This window comes from Mya arenaria, chromosome 12 (genome assembly GCF_026914265.1).
Source record: "Mya arenaria isolate MELC-2E11 chromosome 12, ASM2691426v1".
Taxonomy (NCBI): domain Eukaryota; kingdom Metazoa; phylum Mollusca; class Bivalvia; order Myida; family Myidae; genus Mya; species Mya arenaria.
In genome coordinates this window covers 66128270-66152166 of record NC_069133.1, presented here as the reverse complement: position 1 = coordinate 66152166, position 23897 = coordinate 66128270, and the positions used below count along the sequence as shown (strand labels likewise).

Sequence of the window (23897 nt, the reverse complement as noted above, 5' to 3'; positions counted from 1 at the left end):
TACTGGTGGGTGAATGGGTTTATTTCTTTAACGAGATATGACCATTGATTCTGATTTTGATGGATTGAACTTAACGAGCCATTTGTCGGCCCAGAGAGATATTTTGTTAATATCATTCAGTAGTTTTAAGGCTGTAGAATGAGGGGAGTCGACAATAACAAAGAGACTCGTATCATCCGCAAAAAGGTTTATATTTGAATCAACATCCTTAACAATATCATTGATGCATACGAGGAACAAAAGAGGACCTAGAATTGATCCCTGTGGGACTCCAGCTTTAATCTCAGATAATGAGGAAGTAGCTCCTGGAATTACAACGCGCTGAGACCTATTTCCTAAGTAATTGGAAAACCAAGACTGTATACGACCAGAAAGTCCTGCTTGTTCAGAACTCTATTTGGTGTCTTTCTTCACAGAAATTCGAATGATCCAAGTGTGACAAATGTTTGCGTCGGCGATTTAGTAGGGGACCTTGTTGACGATTTTGTAGTTGATGTAGGCGGTGTTGGGGCCCTTTTCTTACACTCCTTCCGGTGTTTTGGTGATATTGGATTTTCACTGGTGGTTGACTGGACGTCACCAATTGGTTTATATGTGTCGTCGGCGGCAGGTATGTCTTCGGGAATGTCTACAGTTGCTAGTTTTTCTCTGGAAATATTTGCTGAGCTACCGCCGTCCGGAGTTGACCCTCTTTTTCTGAATTTCTCATCGGCTCGCTTTTTAAATCTGGTTGTTTCGTTTGATATGTTAGTTTTAATACCAGTAAACGCTTTGTCAGTCTTATGTTTGAACTTGGATGTTTCATCAGTAATGTTTGTTCTTAGGTTAGTGAGACGTGCATCTGTCTTCTGCCTTAACCTGCTTGTTTCATCTTTAATATTGTGTTTCATATCTGATACCTTTTCCCGCGCATTTTTGCTAGCTTGGTTTACCTTATCACCTATCTTCCTTTTTGCCTCGCCCATTTTCTTCTTAGCCCTTTTGGACATACTGTGGAAAAACTCGACCGCGACATTGATACACATAGAAACCAATGACAGACCGACACACATGTATATCGATGAGATAATAAAAAACTTCTGATGTGCAGGTAAAACATCACCGAAGCCAATGGTTGAAAGAGACACAAATACAAAGTAGAATGACTCTATAAATGTCCAGTCCTCCCATATCATGTACATGGTCGCTCCCAGCATGATGTACACAAACAAGATACCGATCGCAATACTGATTGGAAGGTTAAACTCATCGTCCACCTCGTACCCATTTACCACCTTGGAACTACTGCGACTGCGCTGCCCCGCCGCCGCCGCCGCGGCCGCCGCGGCCGCCTCGTCGTCAAGGCTATGGAGGCTCTTTGCCTCCAGGCTATCTGCCTCTCCTGCTTCAACGTGCGCCAGTTCTACGAGGGCTGGTGCGCTGGAGCTTCTTGTCATCTTAAAGTCCGCCTTCGTAACCTGATTGTTTGTCAGAAGTAGTTTGAAATAAGTGTTTTTTTAAATTATAAAATGATGTTCAAACATTTACATATACACAGTTTTTACGATACTAGGAGTAGTGTGAAAATGCGTGCATTTAGTTCAATGCTTTGAACGTTTTAATAAAAACAAACACTACTATAATTGATAGAAAGCATGAAGGGCTACCTGATATTTATGCTGCAGCGAAGAACGGACCTTTCGGAAGTAGCCGGTGTAGTAGTACCTCCTTAAGAAGGCCCACAGGTACTTTAGACCACGAGTGGACACTTTCCCTTGTTCCGCAAGCACCAAAAGCACCAGGGGGATCCCCACACTCGCATACACGATCGTCAACATACGCCCGATACCCGTTACGGGATATATGTTCCCGTAACCTGGAAAACAGTAAAAAAACTGTACAATGTAACGAACTTACAAATTACCTACCAGTGTACACATTGAAGAGTAGGGCATACATCGTAGTACATGATCACCAACACACACAAAACCACCCAGTAAAAGCTAGGTAGAAGTTATGTAACCCAAAAATGTAACTATGTGATCAATACCAATCACATTTACCTTGATCATCGTGTTAAGTATCTCTAGTAGATCTTAACCGAAAATGTAAAAATGTGATAATTACTAATCCCATGAGCCTTGTTCATCGTGTTAATGTATGTCTAGTAGATCTTACTCAAAAATGTAACTATGTGATCAATACCAATCACATTAACCTTGTTCATCGTGTTATGTATCTCTAGTAGATCTTAACCGAAAATGTAATGATTAATAATGTGCTAAATACCAATCACACAAATCTTGTTCATCGTGTTTATGTATCACTATTCCGCGCAGTCGAACACATTTAAAATGGTATTCAACTGAGGCAAAACTGATGCGTCAGTCTAAAAATAATTCATAATCTAATAATATTTTCAAACAAACTTATAAACTCAATTATAATCAATTATTTTAAGTTAAATAAAAGTGAAATAGATACAAACATCGGACAATTTCGGCCATGTCTAGGAAACATGTGTATTGTGTGCCAAATAGAATATCAAACACCATTCATCTTTAAATACTCATGGCAAAATTCCAGCAAGTCATACGATTGTTTCTTTTTTTTAATAAAAAAAAGATATATTCGAAAAAAGTAGTGTTTTGTTTTTATTTAAAAAAAAAAAAAAGGAAAACGTGATATTTCTTCTCACGCAAAACCTTCGGCACTTTCAGTATTAAAAAATGACACACACATTACAAATTACAATTAACAGTTATGACATCACCAAACCGGGTATGAGTAAAATATTAAGATTTTGTTAAAAGTGAAGTATTTATTTTGCATTTCTTACTGGAAATTATCGCAGTATTCTTTCTAATCTTATCTTAAACGGAATTAAAATGATCGGATATATATATTCTGTTTTCTATTCTTCTAGGTACTACATTTCTGCAGTGAATATAGCGCGGAAAATAACATTGCTTTGTCAGTTTGTGGTATTCGGCTCGCCATCGGCGCAGGTAAAACACATTTTTTTTTATCTGAGGAAAAACAACATGTGATAAAAAGGATCTGACATTCCTCATCGTTTAATATAAAATTGCTAGAAATAGGTTAGGAATCACGCAAAATGCTCGCTTACTAACTATTTTCAACAACTCGTTGAAAAAAAATATATAAAATATGGTAACAGTTTTACATTTGTATTAAGTACAACGGGCATCGAGTATTGCAGCTCGCTTTTATTTATTTTGATTCTTATTTTAAATACATAATTATTACACCAAATGACAAAATAATAACCTTTAGATTTAGGTAGACACCTTTTTTGAAAAGCGGAAAGTGCGCAAACGTGACTTCAAATATATTTAGGCCTTACTAAAAGTGTTTCATTGTTAAAGTGCTTATCAATATGTAAAGCTAAACAAGAGAGACAAACTTATGTTTCAACAGACGGACTGACTTGTTATCTCGCTCAATGCCTGCACCTTTTATAGGAAAACAGTGCAGATATATTATTTGGAAAGTACTGGTTCTAAAATGTCCCGAGTGTTTGAAAAAGCTCTGTGTATAAAACTTGTGCTTTTATGTGCAAACAGCTGTGCATGCCATGTTTCTATAATATGAGCAAATTTCTGAAACGGTATTAACACAAATGAAAGGGAGAAGTGTTATAAATTGAGGATTGATCGCATTTGATCTTGCGTTTATGCTGTATGAACTCTGCACAGCACACGAGAATATTCCATACAGTAGAATTTTATAATAAATAACAATATTTCGAATCAATGTTTGATAAACAATTCGTTTATATCATGAACATTTTTGTGAATTACGAACATGGTGAAAAGAAGACAAGACAGCACAACTCTAATGCGATCTAATCATTAAAAATACAGGGAATACAATAGCACTAACTCTACCATTTATAATTTTGGCGATTGTTTTTACTTACCTGTGTTTAATGGAAATACCAGAACTGATCACATTATATTTACACTCATGCTATACCCTTTTTATAATTTTCCGAAACTTAAAAAACTAAAAAAGTTATTTCCCAAGTAAGGTTCCTTAAATCGTATTTATAGTGAATGTGTTATTCATAAAAAAACACGAACATCTATCGTTTTCCATAAAGAGTTCAAAAATAAATTATAGATATAATATATAATATGTGGGACTCCTGTTATACAAAGCATGCATGTTAAAATCTAGCTTTATTGAAAATAAATCGATAGGCATGGGAGAGTTCTTGAAAACTGCATTTGAACTCCATTTGTACAAATACTGTAGAAATAAATTTTGTCTGTACATAGAGTACAGCAAATGAAAAGTCATTTATTACCTTACGAATCATAACAAAGCTGATGCCTTTCAAAATGTTCATATTAGTAGACAATACATGCATACAAACATATATTTGATAGGTTAATTAATATCATTGTTTAGTATAGGAAAATTTAATCTGAGTCTTTCATGCGTTAGTTTGTAAGAAAAAGGGAGGGAGATAAGGCGTGTGCTTTTTATGTTATATCATTTTTGTTAAACGAAAGCCATCATTCGCTATGACTATAGGGATATGACACATAAAATGTTGATAACCCCCCCCCCCCATAACTTTACATAATTCGATAGTCATTATTATCATTTCTCCCCAAAAATATCCAAATTTGCATACGAATGGAAAATAAAAAATCATATAATTGGTATAACCCTAACAACACCCTGCCTTGTCTGAGAAAGAACATATAAAAATATTGGATATAGAGCTGGTGTTCTGCATCTCTAATCATAACCAGGGTAAACGGCATCAAGCTATAAGATTTCAAAGTAAATATTATACCGCTTAGATAAAGCTTAGTTTGATTTCTGTAAAACTGATAGGTTTGGATTTCTACTGCACAATAAAAGACGCATGTTTTGAACGTGTTGTGGTGCTTGACAAAAAGTTTATTTCTTTCGCAGTTTAGACTTCAAATTCTGTATAGTATATATATATATATATATATATATATATATTTATTATGGTGCATTCCAGAATATCTCAGGTGACTAGCTTAGCAATTATTGAGTGCTTGATAGAAAAGTATTGATGCAAACATGGTCATTACATTTTCGTGTACACTGGGAACGCGATGACACCGTTATCTAATTGCCTATTTCAAACATCAAACACTTTTTCACTAACCCGTTTGGACGTTTAGAGATGAGAAGAATCCCGTTTTAAACGTCTATTATTCTAGACTAGTACGGGACGTTTGAAATAGATTATAAAAAAAGCACTCATATTAAACCATGTAACTGTAAAAAAACACGCATTAAATGCATTAAAAGAGGCTTTATTCGTAAAATAAAATATATTCAGGTCAACAAAGCTTCTAATGACACAGAGTCTGACACACAAAACTATTTCATTGTGAGTTATGGGTGCCCTTCATATATATATATATATATTTATATATATCATTATGTTTTGACAGGATGGAATAAAAAAACCTAAAACTTAAAATTGTTCGTTGGATACTGTCTTTTCGTGTACGGAGCTATTATGAAATCAAATATCATGGTTATATAGCATGTTTGTAAATGTTTTGATCATTTCAGACGTAATATGTTTTACCCGGAATCTCAATAAGAATTACAATTTGTAAGGATTTGCCATATAAAACATCGTTAAAAACGTCGGCTCAAAACTATTTGGACTAGTACCCGTATGTATAGTTGAAGATGCTGTTTCTAAATATAGACGAACAAATAATGCATTGGAGGCATGTATCTGTCCTTTTGTTCTTGATATCGATATGCAAGGTTTTAGGAAAGTACAAGGCGAGAGATATATTTTTCTATAAAAAACATGCACTCTTATTACCTATGGTGGTATAGACTGTCCATACGAAGAACAGGCTGTCCCAGTACGTCCACACCTCTACTGTGGAGTCCGTGGTCACATCATTCTTAATCGCCTCCCGGATCGACGATTCATAGTCCACCAAGAGATTGGTTGTGACCGCCCTGAACTTGTTCACGCCTTGGACCTGATTCACTGACTGCAGTAATTGAGTAATTAGATTTTTTCTAATATCCGTAATATTGGATTTGTACTTTTGTTCATGATATGATTCCACGGCCATAAATATGGCGGCGCCGAGCGCGGTGTACGCTATGAGAATAATGATAAGCCCAACCAGGGATCGTGCCGCCTTGAACACGGTTTGGGCGACTCTTTTTGTCTTTCCAAGACATCCCTCGGGCTGGTCCAGCTTCTCCGAGGAAATGGTGACGTCAGTGGCCAATGTGTCCGTACTGCCGGCAGTTGACACCGACAAATGACCGTCATCCGCGTCCATCGACCCTTCCAGTTTGTACAGGAGACGGATGTCCTCTGGAAATATATTTCAGTTATTCTAGTAGAAGCATAAACACCTCGAACTTGTAAGAAATGTTCACTTTTAATCCACTGAGAAATATTTGCCATGCACCGTCTTTATTGTTATAAAATATTTATGTAAAATTAACAACAAAGTTAAACCACCAATCAACAGGAACGCACCAGATAATGGTCTGGTCTTTAGAATCACAACAGAACCTAACAGAATCAATTCTTGATAATACAATCATAAAATAATAATGCAAACGTAATATTTTGTATGAGTTAGAAATGTAATAGGATTTAATTTCACTGGAAATTCATTGACAGTGTGCATTTTGGTTTGAAGGATTTTGATTCTTTTTATAAGCTATGAAATATGGAAACAACAGATCAGCACACGTACATTACAGGTAGTAACTTATGATTTGTACTCTAATGTTTTCATGTAAATATGAAATATAAAACGCGATACTATGCTTGTTGGAAATCACATACGCCTTATTACATTATATATGTAAAATGAAATTTAAAGAAATGGAAATTATAATGTAGAAAACCTCAAGATGGTATATCAAAGATAGTTCATCAACAAAACTATCTTTGATATACTCTCTATTAGATAAGAGTTTTATTCCGATCATGTAACTAGACAAGAACTTTGAGTATAAACAACATGAGCCATTCTTAATGAGCGAGTGATGGCTGCATGGTGATGTGTATCATGGAAACAGGCTAAAAAAACCTCGAAGAATTTTCACCATTGGTTTTAAGTAAGTTTGAAATGTTTATAGCGTTTTAATGCCAGAAAATGTCTGGCCATATTAGTGTCTGCATGTTTTCCCTTCAATTTACGTAATTGCCTTTTCATTTTGTTGTGGAAAGAGATTAGTATAAAAAGGTTAAAACAAAACACAAATGCCTCAAACACAAGAAAATCCCAAACCAGATGGCACACTTGGGCAAGTACATAGTTCTGCTTAACCTTTAATACGTTGAAGTACGAATATTGCTAGGACTTACTTTTATGTTCTCATTACTTACAAACAGAAAGATGTTCTCTAAAACCCCAGGACAATAATACATCGACTGCGGGATCTACACATGAAGAAACATTCTTAATTATGAAACATTTGGAGATCGCAACACTGCTTGGACACATAAACACATTTCAGGTTTAATATTTTAAGTTATTTCAAAAGTCCGAAAATGAGGACGAATTGAACATGGAAAATACAATGATGTGAGTTCAGGCTTGGCACCGTACCTTATTGCTCAATTAACCAATTAAGTCCAGATTGCGACCTTGTCCGCACTACGTAACAATAAGTCGGACGTGCACAAAAGTACGTCACTACTTATATTTTCGTGGAACAAATATTGTCTGACTCATAACGGCTTGATTGGTGTTAGTATATATTAATAACTTGTAACAGCAGTGGTTTCGTTTGCCTCACAATGGCAAGAACTAAACAGTAAGTGTCCAGAACTACCAACACTTTCACGTCTATTCTCATACATTCATTTGCCAAGAACAGTTTGAATCCTGCCAAAACAGGGCTATGTATATAAACTTGACATTTTAAAGATAAAACAAAACTCACGTGTTTCATGTGGCAGACATTTCCGCAGGAAAAGCAACTACATTTGTTTCTACATAATAAATGCAATGTAGTAAATGCAACCTTAATTACCGAAAAAGATTTTACTGTAAGCTTAATATAAAGAAATTTAATCACTTATTCCGTTGGCAAACTTTCAAACTTCGTCTAGGCGTAAACGCTTTGATAAGCATTTAAACTTGCATGAATTGTAAAACTATCACAGAACATTACACTGTATTGGTTTTGATTTTAAATATTCTTAATATATAAATGGGAATGACGGACAGGCAAACATTTGGCGTTAGAGGCCTCAACATCAAAATACAAGTCAACACCACCGTAACTTACATCACACACATTATTGAAATTAATTTAAACCCATATCACCTGTGCATTGAAACAATTAAGCATTACTAGGATGAATGAGGGTATAAATACAACCTGGACGAGCTAAAACGGACCATGCACTTGTTGTGATAAAACGGAACTAGTGTAAAAATAACGAGTGAGGGTTTAATGAATGTAAGAATTTTTTTTTTTCGTACATTTAAGCGACCTAGCTGCAACTTTGAATATAATTGAACAATTTTATTGATTATATGAGAGCAATCGTGAAGAATGTGCAAAAGAGCCGAAAGTAAAATTTGTCAATTAGCTTACAAAAATATATGAGTACAATATTGTCTTAGTTAATTAACATTGCTGATACAACTTTCGAAAATTATGCTTTTGATGATTATCCGTTTTGTCACAAACCACCAGCTCGTTTTCATAATAAAGATGTTGTTTAGCGATGGATTAATATAATTAATTCTACACTTACCACATGTATCTATACCTTTCACACATATTATCTCCGAATGGTTTTGTATAACTTTGAAATCTAAAAATATTCAACACGTTAAAAGTACTCGATAATGCATTGTAGGATGATACTTTACGCCGGTAATTTGACACGCCAAGTTAAGATCTCAGATTACTTAGCAATATTGAGGCAGAATAAACAGAACACTATTAAAATCAATACTAAGGCTTCTAGCACAGCAGGTATGATCTGTACTTTCTTATAAGACTATTTTACTGGCACACGCCTGAACGACTAAGTGTTATCGCCATACCAGCTAAAGGATTTTGTGACATAACGGAAACAAACAAAAAATTGTTTTACCAGATTAATATATATCCAGTTGATTGTAAAAGCAAAAGTGTGTAATGTTTATCCTTTCTTCAAAACACGTGTTATATATTTGCCATCCGATGCTTATCTGCATTACTCATGCTGGTTCCGTCCAGATCGTTGAACGGTGTTGGCATGCTCAGCCGTATTCTCCTAGTCACAGCGCTACCCTGGGAAGTCCCGAAGAAATAAATACTTTCGTACCGAACATTACTATGCTTGTCATTAGTTCTTCGCTGAAGCCAAATAAGAGAAACAAATCAGATAGACTTGTCAATGAAGCCTCTTACATTTCTCATCTGTGTAAAACAATCCCAGATTGAAACGAATTTCTCATCTACGGCTTAATCATTATGGCTTCAGTAAAAGTAGTGAAGGTTTATAAACGTATTTGCAAATGAACTGTGAATAATTTTACATCAAGAAAATATCTTCTTCGTAAGCTTGTTCATTTAGTTGAAACTGTTTTATATTATGTTTCATTTTGAAACAATACATGAAAAACGACAAGTTATAACAACATTTATTTCTCCCGTTAGTAAGATGTGACACCAGAATGTGGTCTTGTTTCGTGTGTGTGAGTGTGTGTGTGCGTGTGCGTGTGCGTGTGCGTGTGCGTGTGTGCGTGTGCGTGTTTGTGATGTGGGGGATGGTGGACCAGAATGTCCGGAGAAAACACTCCTGTGTCCGGCATATTCACTAATCAAACTCTTATTCTAGTTAAACTGTCGCCATATTAATTTATTCCATTAGCGCGTTATCGTTGTATTTTGCTTATAACAGAATAATTATGCATTATTAATTTACATTGATGATATTATCGCCATGATGGTATCATATTTTACAGAATTATTTCTTATATTAGTTTTGCTGGCACACATGGGTTTATTGAAGGAGGCTTGAACTATATTTTATATGTGAGAGTTCAAAATGTGTTTATACTACTACAGATAATATTAAGATAATTAATATGCGGTTAGTCGTCTGAGAAATACATCAATGGAATGACCCGCCACCCCCATAATCTACTTATTTCAAACGAACATTAGAAAGTCATTTAATTAGGAGTGAAGTTAATTATGGAAAATATTGGAAGTTTCATATACATCAAACGACGCATATACAGGGCTCATATAGCAGGTATCTCGTGCGTTGATTTTATTCTGCTTCATTCAAACACTTGAATGTCATCTGAATGTGTTCGAATGTGTCAAGGTGTTCATTATTCACTTTAGTGTAATATTCTTATAGTATACGGGTAAAAGCAAACCTACTACATATAAATCTCTTCTGAGGACAAAGTTACATTTCCACTGTCAATTACTTTTTAACTTTTATTGGAATACGGTCTTCTTGAAAATCTATTACATTCATCAATCATAAAGCATCCAAGGGTTTAACATAAAACCCTTATTTTAAATACATATGTAAATATCCGTTAACACACAAATTATATAACAACTATACACAGCTTTATGCGCCCTAAAGGACAATAGAATATTGCTGAAGTATTAGTGCATGCAACTAGTTTTCTAATGAACCATGTAAAATCAATGTACCATCAATCAGCATGAAAGTAGCAACCCGATAGTATCCATGTTTTTACAAGATTCTACTAGAGCTCTTGGATAAAACATTAGCTGACACGAGAAAAACAGGTAAGTGTCTAACCACTAGACCACGGGTTTGCCGCTATAGGTGATGAACACTTGTAACTGGCAAGAGCAAGTCACTTCTCACTGATTTGTTGACCCCCATACCTTGTGTACACAACTAAGATCAGTAAATAGACCAGTTGGGAAGAAGCCATTTGGCACCAACGTCCTTTAATGTACTTTGTTTGCAACTATGCTGTATTTCGCTTTATCTCATTATCGTACGAGCGACAGTTTACCACCAAGCTAGACAGTCTCTGGGATTCCGTACGTGTTTAATGTTTTGAATACGATCGAAAGATCGGAGCAAAAATCTTTGCATGTTTCTCTCGGGCCCGAGGTAAGGGCATTATCATATATGATATATAAACTGCAAAAGTCAGTCAAATGGGCTCGAAATTTCTAAACAAAAGGTGAAACACATGTTTCATTAAGCCCTGCCGTATGTTCATACAGTGAAATTATTTCTAGAACATAAGTTTATGACCGGAATAAAATCCCCTTTTTTAATCATTGTCAGCAAATATGTGATAACAATATTTTGTCTGAATGGATGGAATATTATCATTACTCTCTGCAGAACTTACTGACGTCCCACAATGTTTTCGTATTGCGGATCATCAGCATATTAAACTATTTGGTAAGTACGTGGTCATTTAAGTCCGAACCCCATGTTTTGACTCTTTAATGTTTATTTTTTTATTTTTTATTGTCAATTTATATTGGATAAAACAAACGTCAACACTGAACATAACACTTCTATGTCAATTGAACGTAGTATTTATTATCTATTTGATCAGCGGCTTCGTCAATGTCGTCACTAGTTTCATCGACGTAAAATACAATTAAATGCAATGAACGGCAATAGAATGTCACTTGATCTATAAATATCATAATTGTTCTACTTTTCGGTTGATGAAATGATCATCGTACACTACTTTGCACATACCAGATCTGCTCCAAAAATTGACTGATCATTCTCTTTGCTTAATTACCAAGAAGGCTAAATTAACACAGAGCCTGAATTCAAACTGTTTTGCTGTAATTATATTAAATTATATTCATCAGCTGGTCTTTTTCTTTTATTCATATGTTTAGTGTTTGTTGGAATAGTAGCAAATGAACATGCTTGTCTTATTACAAGGGATGCAAACGAATGACAAAATTGATATTCGAATTTTTGCTAAATATTTCGATCGAATATTCGAATTTTTGATAACCAAAATACAACTTTTAGAAGTTGTAATACACTATTATTATCATTCGCTTAAGTAATAACAAAGGCATTTTAATCCTACATTGTCGTAGGAAGTACGCGCGGCGGACCCTGATTTCCCTAAATGAGCCTCTGTATTATCCCCATGTTTACAAAGAAACAAATAATACATTATGAACAATCAAAAGTCAAAATTGAATAATTTCGATTCCGTTGCCTTCATATGGCAATCGATGTGAAATAAAACGGATTCCTAATTAAATGTCGTAATGAGCCAATGGAAGGTATTTCCGTAGAAGGAGCACCCTCGTTCTGGGATAGACCTCTACCTAGTATACTAAACCCATTCGGGAACTAGTAGAATAATAAAACGAAATTGTACATCAATACAGGAACATATCCTAAATCCCTAAAATATACAGTTACATTTCAAAGCCAGAACAGTGAACAGCACATACATGTAACTACATTATTGTAGCACATGCCAAACAAAGTATCACGGCGATTTGAACAATGTTGCACAGCTTAATTTGCAACCAAGACAGCACATTAGTGTGAAGACCGATTCCTGAAATCCTTACTTGGCAAGGCATCTAAATTTTCGGAAAAGAATTTATTCTTTTGGTGTCACTTGTCCAATAAATAGCCAGTTGTTAAATTACGGGGGACATTTTATAATACCCCACGATATGTCCCAAAATGACATATGACGCGTGTTTAGTGTATTGACATCACATTCACACCCCTGGCATGTGGCCAATTGTTGTAAAAACAAGACAAACGGACTTTATACACAACAGCAGCGTTGTAGGCAAATCTTTTTTATTCTATTTATTTAACTTTTTTTCGAATATTCGAATACCGCTTTTGACATTCGAATACCAAACATTAGATCGAATATTCGTTTGCATCCCTAATTGTTACAATACCATCGGTCACATTATTTTTGAGAATGTTTGACTGAATAATTTAAAAGTGCAAGTAGCTTTTCCCATCGCCGATACATTTCGTACGAACGATACGACCAAGATCGTCTTACTATAAGGCCAACGTTAAAACGTATTTTGCTTATGGGCAATGCAGCCAATATTTATATAAACAACTACAGAAAGGCTGTCGTAAAAACGGACAGGGTTGGCTAGCGGACCATTCGGTCAATGTCATCATTCTTGATGAAACATACAGCCCCGATAAGCAGACCTAACGGCTTAGATTTGAAAACGATACTACTCGTAAGAAAAGACTATACGATCCAAATAATAGACATATATACGATCCAAATAATAGACATATATACCATCCAAATAATAGACATATATACGATCCAAATAATAGACATATATACGACCCAAATAATAGACATATATACGATCCAAATAATAGACATATATACGATCCAAATAATAGACATATATACGACCCAAATGATAGACATATATACGACCCAAATAATTGACATATATACGACCCAAATAATAGACATATATACGACCCAAATAATAGACATATATACGACCCAAATAATAGACATATATACGATCCAAATAATAGACATATATACGATCCAAATAATAGACATATATGCGATCCAAATAATAGACACATATACGATCCAAATAATAGACATATATACGACCCGGATTGAGGGCCATTGAACAAAGGCCAAATTACAATTACTATAAAGTATGGCTATTTTTTAAAATGATATTACACTTTTTTCGTTCCGTTAATGATCTCTGTATTTTGAAGTTAACTTATACTTCCCTGACAAGATTGCGGTTCACGTTAATACTAAACAAGTATGCATTTACATTTTGGCTATGAAAAAGAGGAGGCTTGTAAAAATGGTGCCAATGAATGTAATCATCACAAGTACATGTAACTTGATAAGTAAGAACAGTCCAAGTATACTTGATCAAGTGTTTTCAGTTATAGATAGAAATACAGGATTATGAAAGTCCTCATGGAGCCAAGGCGATACCAACAATACAACAACCAAGAAATAAATCTTCACGGAAAAGTTTTTGTGTAAGTTTTCTTATGTTGTTTTGAAGTTTCGCTAATTTTAATTATCAATAAAAATAGGCTCTTTTTAGTTTTACCATCAATTGGTACAACTTCCTAATACATGGGGCATCCACATTTTTCATTCCGTTAATTCCATTATGATATTGTATTGGGGGTTATCCGACAATGCATTATAAGTGTCCTCTTCAGTTTATAAATGGCTAGGATGGTTCATATGTTAAACGGATGTTATATTAATCAACCTGAAATTTTAATTTGATCAATTAAAGCGGAGGAAGAATTGGGAATAGATCATTAATTCTATTTGAAAATGAATGCCTCAATCACCGCTTGAAATGAGATAAATGTGTCTGATATTAATTGAAGTTTGATCATACGAATATCATGTCCTTAAATCTTCTGTTTGTGTTGCATTGTAGACATGTATATCACGAAAGCAGAAATTTTACGACAAACAATATTTCGACAAACACAATGAGCTAGGACAAATACATTTATACAAGTTTTAAAATCCCAGCTGTTTTATGTCCAGCAATAACAATCTTAGGTATTTTTAGCAAACCGACACTAGATAGTCATATTAAATCTTGCCCTAGTTTCACAAAATATTTGATAGTTACTGCATGTACTTCTCAGGTCATTGCATTTCACCTTATTTCATATAATTGATTGTCTGTCGAAGTTGTGCTACAAAAGAGGTTAAATTCATCCGGTTAAGCCTTTAACCTTTCTAAGTTATGCTTACTCATATTCTACTTATAAATACATCGTTATGATTATTATAAAACTTACATATCATACAAAACAAAACAGTGTTCAAGTTTCGACTTTTTAATACGCTGGATATAAAAGTAAATACTATTTCAGGCATATAGTCTGTTTTTCAATCATAGGGTTGTGCGTTACATAAGAGTACTGAAATTTGTTGTCTGGGACTACGGTCAATAACTGACGTCGTGACGTAAGTATAAAATATCGTTGGGATATACGCAACGCTAGTTTTTGGTTAAGGTCTGTCAACTGGCGATTATTATTTTGTTATGAGACTTTATTGTAGAGGAGACCAACGCTGTCACACATGGTTGATCAATTTATATATTCTTATTTCATACACTCGTGTGTACTGATTATATATGCGAAACCTGATTTCGAATGATTACAGAACAGAACAATGATAACAAATACTTACTTTTTACCATAAAAGAGTATTATTACCAATTGTATGGTATTTTTGTTGTACTTGAATAATTTATATTTTTCATTTATTTTCGAAGTCAAAATAAGTCGTAGTATTGGTGTCAGAAAGATAAAAACGACTACGAACTTACGAAACAGAGTAGATATCATTCTAGATAAATCTTTGATAAACCTCTGCTTTTATACTATAATATGGTAGTATAATTCATTAACCAGTGTGTTTGCTTTGGTCGACTAAGTCTTGTTACATTTCACTTTGATTGTACCAGTAAACCTGTTCGGAAACAAATGCGCTTTGTGTTGGCCTCAAACCGAAGACCGTTTGTTAATAAGCTGGATTCGCCATCTACAATAGCTAAACATTACCTTACCATTTTAGTTGTCGGGGTCAAAAGAAGCAAGCTCACATTAATTAAAAAAAAATGAAAAATGTTGTATTTTCAATACAGTTCCATATCAAAAGTGTACTTATTAATAATTCTGAAACTTTTTACCGCGTTGTGAAAACGTAGAATGTATAGGTTTGTTAATTCTCATAAATAAGGCCTCGATGGGTTCCAGTATGCACACGCTTTATATACTCAAGATATTTGAAACAAATATCTTGGATATGCGTTTAATTGTCATAGAAGAAACAAAAGTTCACATTTAAGATCTAATGTATAATTGAACTTAAATGCAAGGATCAATTGCCTTTTACCCTTTGAAACATACCCAATAAATTAAACAAATACACAGCTTTATGAGCAATACTTCACACTTATTTAAGGAATGAATTGCGGGGTTGATGTCATTATCGGGGTATGATATTTTACGGGACCTGCTGACACATTACAAACAATAACAAGATCAATAGTTTTCATGTATATTGTTATGCGATGAATTGTGATCCGAACATATCCGAAGATGTTGCGTTCATCGATTGATGAACACAATTGCCGAAAGGCAGTTCATTTAAGGAATGGAAGTTGAGGTGTTAATATAATATTGTAAAACAATTTGTGCAGCAAATGAGTTTTCTAATCAGCCATGTAGCATCGCTGCACCATCAATTGGCATGAAAGAAGCAACTCATTTCACGCAGATGGTTCCTACATCAGAGGAGTCTGAAATAATCTATCATAGATCTTTGATGAGCAGGTGGAAACATGATTTCACAATACGATATGATATGATATGAGTTCTTGCGTTAAATTACTTTCGGAAAAGAAGCTGCATACGATCATACTGTTTACTAACATATCAGTTAAGTTAAAAATTAGCTCAATTGCCATTGGTTTGTATTTGTGGTACAATACAGATAGGTGTTGAACATACAAAGCAGTGTAATTATAGTGACTACAAGATATTGGTGCAATAACATATCTTTGTCTGTACTTTTGGTGCCGAATTTCTATCAAAAATGATCGATCCATGCATTAACCTTTCTACATAATCGCTATGAAGTCAAATAGTTTTTAGAGTGGATGGATGAAATGGTCATCATCGGATAAACCGATCACATAAACAACGGAATAGTGTATTTTTCAAGAACGTATGGATATTCCCCAAATCCTTTTCCATGTGAAATCAATACACATGACCATGAATCGGAACATGTACCTGTGGCGACATATCATATGTGTTATTTTATCAGACTAATTGCTTGTTAGAGCTACGAATACATACCCAGGGAGACCTTTTAAGAACTACGCCGAGATATTAAAAAATCGGTATAAATGTAATACTGTATTTCAAAAAATGATGACAGGTTGACATTGAAGATTGTTCCCAAAGAAGAGGTCTCGATTAAGGCATAATCATGTAGACATACCAATCTCAATAGGTTAAAGGACTTTTCAAATTCATTATTTATAAGTGCTAGTAGTTCTAAGTATCTCTTGTATAAGTTATGAATAGCTGTTAGTAGTTCAAAGCAGCTCTTGTAAAATTACTTTAGTACGAGTACTTAGTAGCTCTTGAAATTATGATCTTAGCAGTTCTGAGTAGATCTTGTTAAAGAGATTAAATATACGCCTTTCAATTTACTTTTCCATATCAAACAGTGAAAATAACATTTAAAAATCCGTATCACTATACTGTGGTTTTCAGATTCCTTATCATTCTTATACGGTGTGTAGTATATAGGAACTACTTTTGCGTCTCTTAAAAAAGAGTGACAAAACTTACTTGTAAAACCTGTCAAATTTTAGCTGCAAAACATTTACTAATTTTGCTCACGCCATCAGTAGCATGTTAATATTCAGGAACATAGTATTCAAAGAAACATGAGGATACGCATGAGGCAGAGAACACGTCCGATTATCTAGACAACTATCTGTTTGCTCTTTTAGAAGGATATATTATTGGTCCCAGCCAGTTCGAATATCATAGATTGTTACATTATCATAAATATGAATAGTTCCCCAATACAAAAAAGTCTTATTCGTGTCATCGATAGTAATTGCAATTGACTCATGAGCCTCCCTCAGGTCTGCATATAATGATCGTCAAAAATCCCATAAACATTAACTTTTGTTAAAATGGCCGCCTTAGGATATGAAGATTTTATATACACTTGTAAAATAAATACCGTTTATGTATTGTTTTGTGCTGTGACATTTAATACTTGTTTTCGTATAAGCAATTTATTTATTTGCTGAGAAATCAAACAATATCTTCTTATTTTGCTCAATTAAGTGAATTATGTAACTTTTGACTTGTTTCGCTGAAGTAGCCATTCATGATTTGTGTACACAATAGTACGTAAAATATTCATACGATCAAGCCATTTTATATTTGGAAATTTGACAGATGGCGGTAACTTTAAATCAAAATGAAACCGAAAAATGAACAGGAACAAATAGTTAAGTAAGAAATGGAATATTGCATTAGGGAGATTTTCTGGTGACCTGCATCACCTCTCGTTCGGCGAGTAAACGCATACCGAACTCGACGTGATCTGGTTACAAGAAAAACGTCCTATCATAATATACTATATTTAAAGGTCTTGGTAGTTCTGAGAAGTTCTTGCCATAGCGTTCTCAGAAATTCGTTATGCTTATTAACTTTCAGTTTTGATATTATCAACACTCATGTAAAGAAACATTTTTTAGTTATAAAATCAGTATGTATGACTGTTCGTTACTCTATTCGTAGAGCTAGTTTGGATCTTTGTGGCTTTTTCTGTAAAAACAAGTGAACTCATCAGAGCGTTTATCATGCTTCCTGTGAACTTATAAATGAATTATTTATATTGGAAACAAGGGATTTAACAGGCATGTATTGTGAAACACATTTCGAAGGTTGATAAATTTTCCTTTAGGGTGCTGAAAGGAAAGAGAAACAGTTTAGAACTAGATGTCCGTACAACTGTATTGTGAAGTGAGATTTATTTCATTTTATAGAAGAATCCTTATGAACACTGTCTCTTTGCATATTTGAATTAATTTATTGTACCTGCAAGTTGTAACAACATTAATGATAAAACGTTCGAAAAGGACATCATCATCATCATCATCATCATCATCATCACATATTTCAATGTTGTGGTTGATGAACATTGAGCAGGATCTTTTTATTTTGATGAATTCAGAAATTTCATGAGTAACACAACCAAGTGTAACGGTGTACCAAGCATGGCATACAGCAATCTCTTCAAATGGCTGCCTTTTGGATGGAAAATAAACAGTGTTCGTATTCACTAACAACTTGAGTCTTTGTTTGAGAGCCAGACTCAGACAAGTGAATATGTGTATGTCTTGAATATTTCATAGTTATTATTTTACAGAAATCTTATGATAACTGTTAAATACATTTGTATTTGCAACAAATATGGCAAATTAAATCATTTTTGCTATTTCAATAACAACTGTTCAATAACATGAAGATATGCAGTATTGTGTATTGAGTTTTAAAGCCAGAGTCAAGACCTTAGTGTATACAGACCTGATGAACTTCATAGCACACACTGAAACATACCAAGTTGGTCGAGAAGTGACAATGAATATGGAATATTTCAAAGAGACATACAAAGATTAATTGAAATAAGTTCGTCACATCTACAAGAGACATATATGAGAGAGTAGACAAGGCTGATTTTTGGGACGAGTTATCGTCGTTCCTAACATCATCATTGTTAACTTTCACTCTGTAAGTGCTCTTGAAGTTTAACGTTTCCACTAATTATCTGCTGTATTTCTAACAATATCTGAGACAAGTGCTATGCTGACTATGTGGTATGACATCATTTGAATAAGTCATCCGTTGTATGCACGGTATAAAAGTCATACGAAATTACCCTTTTTATCACAGTAGGTTATAACGTACCCTTAATTCTGAAATAAAACAAAAATGCTAACTACGGTGCAAAGTGATGAGGTTTTTTGTAGGAATTATTCTCTGTCTCTAATTATAGCTTGAAAGGCATGAGTATACTAAGAAAGTAATAGTAACTGACAATTTATATTAATTAATAAAGGTATTAATTGTTTTCTCAAATACCCACACTATATTCATCGTTTTATGGGTAACAGTTATGTTTCTGATTTGCCCATCACATTACTAAATAGTCCAGTAAAATGATCGTTTAAATAGTTCATGTTATAAAAGTGCTCATCGTATACTGTATACGGAATGGCACTGCGTATTTGTCGTTGGATGAAATATCAGTACCAGCTTAAGACGAGTACGTCTTTGACGTTACAATACAGATATCTTTATTTCCAATGTCGTGAGACTATCCAACCATATTAAGATTCACGTGATTTCTAAGTTTTATGAAGGTATACATGGCTATTAAAGTCATATATCTCTGTTTGAAGTAAATATATAACCGATAACTGTAAACTTATGAGCACAAACTTGCAAAATTGTATACATGTATATAAATAAGTCTTAGCTTTCGATTGAGGCACAAAGGTTGGGAGTGTTCGTTCTTCCAAATCGTAGTCGTAATAGCGTATTGTAGTGTCTTTACGATATTTGGTACCTGTCTTAAGTCATAATAAACGCAAGTGTAAGTGAAAATTTACAATGCGATTTGCTTACACAAATATTCGTATCCGTTCAGAAAAGCTGTTGTAAACGTAAAGCTTTATACCGTAAAGCTACAAAATAACCGTGACCTATATTTGGCACGAATGTGTTGCATTTTAAGGAACGTAAGTCGTGGATAGTCGTTAATGTGGATGTGTTGTATAGTGTTTCACAGTGCTGCATTGATCTTCCGGACATTCATTCATTATTCTTGAATTTCAGTTGATGCAGTGACGTCATTTATATTGCCAATATTAAGAAGTTTCTCTCATGTCAGAATTTAATTCTGTATTCTGCTTTTGTCAGAGGTGTTACATCGGGGAGAGAGGTATTCTTCACGACAAATTACTGAAAACCATAATGTTGACAGCAATCAATACAATATTTAGAATGTTTCTAGTGTCATTAAATGCTAACACAGACTTGGTTAAAGGTACTTTCAGTTTCAAAGAAACCCCACTTCTCCGCCTCTCAACTATAATTATGAATTAATCATTTATTTTTATTTTCTGTTTGAAAATCAAGGCCGGTCGTGTCCTATGGATGCCAGCATCCATAAAGGCCTAAAATCAAAACGACCATCGTCAATGACAAGGGCCTGCTCGTTTTAGGAACTATTAATTTAATGTGTAATATCCAGAAACAATATCTTAGAAATTAGTGTAAAGACTGAGTATACCTAAGGATCAGCTGAATAAATACCCATTACGTTTATGAATAGACATTAACTATTCGTTTGACATGTAAAGGTACGGAGAACCTTCAAGTGGACTTTGATGACTCTTCATTACATGGTTATAGAAACCCTCCGTGAAACTACAGCATACTCAACATTTCTTGGCAGCTTTTTCGCTTCATCCATTAAACATTCACAATTCTAATATTAAACCCTTCGCCACTGGAAGTGAAAGGTTTGTTTCTAATGTAAAATGAAGTTTGAACATTTTGGACGAATGTAATATACCCACACATATTGTTAGTTATGATTTGTAGACATACTTACAAATTTCAGACAGACAAGATTCGTCATACACAGTGAGTTCAGAAAATAATCTTGGTCAGGCTTTACATTTCAAGCTGTTTAATGTCTATAAATATCAAACGAAGGTATAGGTACTTGGGAACAAACAATATCAAAAAATGTACCTTAAACATTTGGTTCCAAATGGACAAAATTCACAATGATGAGAGTTTATTCCATTCATTTACAGATTATTAAAACGACACCAGATAGTCATAAAACATCTTGCCCGAGTTTCACAAAAAATACGCCAAAGTCACTGCATTTACTATCCGAGTTTTTGAATTCATCATACTCATTTTCAATCATGTGAGTGAAGTAAAAGTTTTAAAATTTGTTTTGAAGGCTTACGGTCAATAAGTAACGTGAGCGTAAGTAAATAGCAGTCAAATATACGCTTCGCTAGTTAAAGCTCTTTCTAGTGGCAATTATCGTTTCGTTATGTTAAGATTAGAATAAATGAAAGACAACTACATCTATTTCAACTATTTTTATATTCTCATTATCAACAATCTTGTGTACTAATTGGATATGAAAAACCAATCAATCAATCAATCTATGACCTAACAGTAGGTTTTTAGACGTTTAAATTTATTACTAAAACAACAAGTAGTGACGCCATGGATAACAGTTAAATTACGAATGTGTTTGGTACAACGATTCAATAATGCAACGATAGACTCTCGGTGATTCCGTTAAAACAAGTAGTAACTTGTGACTGAAAGGACATAAAACAAGAAATATCTGTAAATAAAGATAAACTTATTTGAATGTTAGATGTTTGCGGTCTGTTAAATAGAGAACGAAAAAAAAACACAAATTAAAATAACTGATCTACAGAAAGGTGTGTTTATACATGTTTTTTTTAATAAATGTAGTTTATATTTTATCGCGTCATGAACATGTCGAAGATAAAGGTTTGCTTATACTCATTAATAAGTGCCCGGATGAAGTTCAGGTTGCACTCTCATTATGAAATAAATGCATTCGAAGCCAATGTCTCAGAATTGATATGCGTTTGATTGTCATTTTATCGGAGAGCACAAAGCACGATGTGTATTATGTCTTTAACATGAATGTCTGGTGTAGTGATTTCACAGTGCTGCATTGACCTTTAATTGAGCATTCCTCATTAAAGTCAGTTAATGCACTGATGTGATTTGTAATGCCAATTGTAAGAGGTTTGTCTCATTTCAGAATTGCAATCGGCATTCTGCTTTTGTTAGAGTACCAACGTGGTAAGAGTAATCGTTCGTCCATGAATTACTCATAAACATGATGTTGACAGCAATCAATTAAACTATTTTATATGTTACTACTCACTTTTAATATGATGAAATACTTGGTAAAGTTAAATCAAGTTTCAAGTTTTGCAAAACCCACTTGTCGCCTCTCAACACTAAATGGAAATGAATTAAAACGTTTAATTTTCTGTTTTGTGTAACACAAAAAGCAATGCCAGTCGTATCATATCGATGCATGCATCTCTTTAAAGGACGAATCTCTAGACAATTATTTAATAAAATGTTTTACTCTTTGATATCATTATTGCTAAAAAAAAATCCAAAAAGTAAAAATAAATCGAGTCGGAGAACGGATTCGAAATGGGATCGCCAAAATTGCAGTCCAGTGTTGTATCCACTGTGCTACGAAGGCTTACCCTAAATAGCTTGAATATTTAAGCTATATACCTAACTTGGTAATATCACGTGATAACATCGACACACCAATCACGCGTAAGGAATGAATTCTACTAGGTAGACATACTTAGTAAACTTTTTACTGGACAATACGAAAAAACTGAGGAAAATAAATTAATTGTAAACTATGTGGTACTTCAGTTAGTTAGTTTCAATGAATTGTACACATCGTTACCAAGTTTGTCAGTTTTCGATAATTTTATTTTTTCATAGCTATTTCATCATACGGAGTACAGCCCCTTTAAGCCTGAAATTCAAAACAACCACAGCTAAAGACAAGACCCTGCTTGTATGGAGACTACTAGATTTTATGCGTCATATCCAGAGGAATTATCTACAGTAATAGTGAAAAGACTTAGTGTAACTGAGCATTAGCTGATTAAATATCCATAACGTGTTTATGAGGCCATAAACAATTCTTTCGCCGTGTAAAAGTACGTAAAACAAGTAGATTTGAATGCCAATCTAGTACATGATTATATGAAGCCTCAATGAATCTACAGAATACCCCACATTTCAAAGCAGCAGATTCGTACAAAAAACACTATATTATTCGTTACATCATTACATTACTATAGTTACAACTGTAAGTCATAGAAAAATTAGAACATTTATAAAAAAGGACAATATAAAGAACATAACCTTTAAAGTGTATGATACACGCAAATAACATGACAAAAACATTCAAACGTTCTTTTGATTCTAACCTACTGTACTGAACATTCAAATTTCCTATCGACTCTAACCTTTCAAACTGAACATTCGAATTTTCTTCTGTTACTTATTTTATAATACCGCAATGAACGTCCGATCATACTGCCGTCCCAAACCTTCCACACTTAACAATCGAACTTAATTCCATCGCTAACCTTCTAAACAAAACATTCGAACTGTCGATACTGACCTTCATCGCTAAACATTCGAACACCCTACCGTCTCTAGCCTAAAC

General features: G+C 34.1%; 1 protein-coding gene across 1 annotated transcript in view; it reads right to left on the bottom strand.

The window, feature by feature from the left end:
* Positions 1-410: 410 nt before the first annotated feature.
* LOC128210898 (uncoordinated protein 58-like) overlaps positions 411-23897 on the bottom strand; it is a 31169-nt gene continuing 7682 nt past the window's right edge. The window contains exons 3-6 of the mRNA XM_052915251.1: positions 9213-9351; positions 5837-6349; positions 1647-1855; positions 411-1457 (exon numbers count right to left, since the gene is read on the bottom strand). Coding sequence (XP_052771211.1) covers positions 411-1457; positions 1647-1855; positions 5837-6349; positions 9213-9351 — 1908 coding nt within the window. The remainder of the gene's footprint in view (positions 1458-1646; positions 1856-5836; positions 6350-9212; positions 9352-23897) is intronic.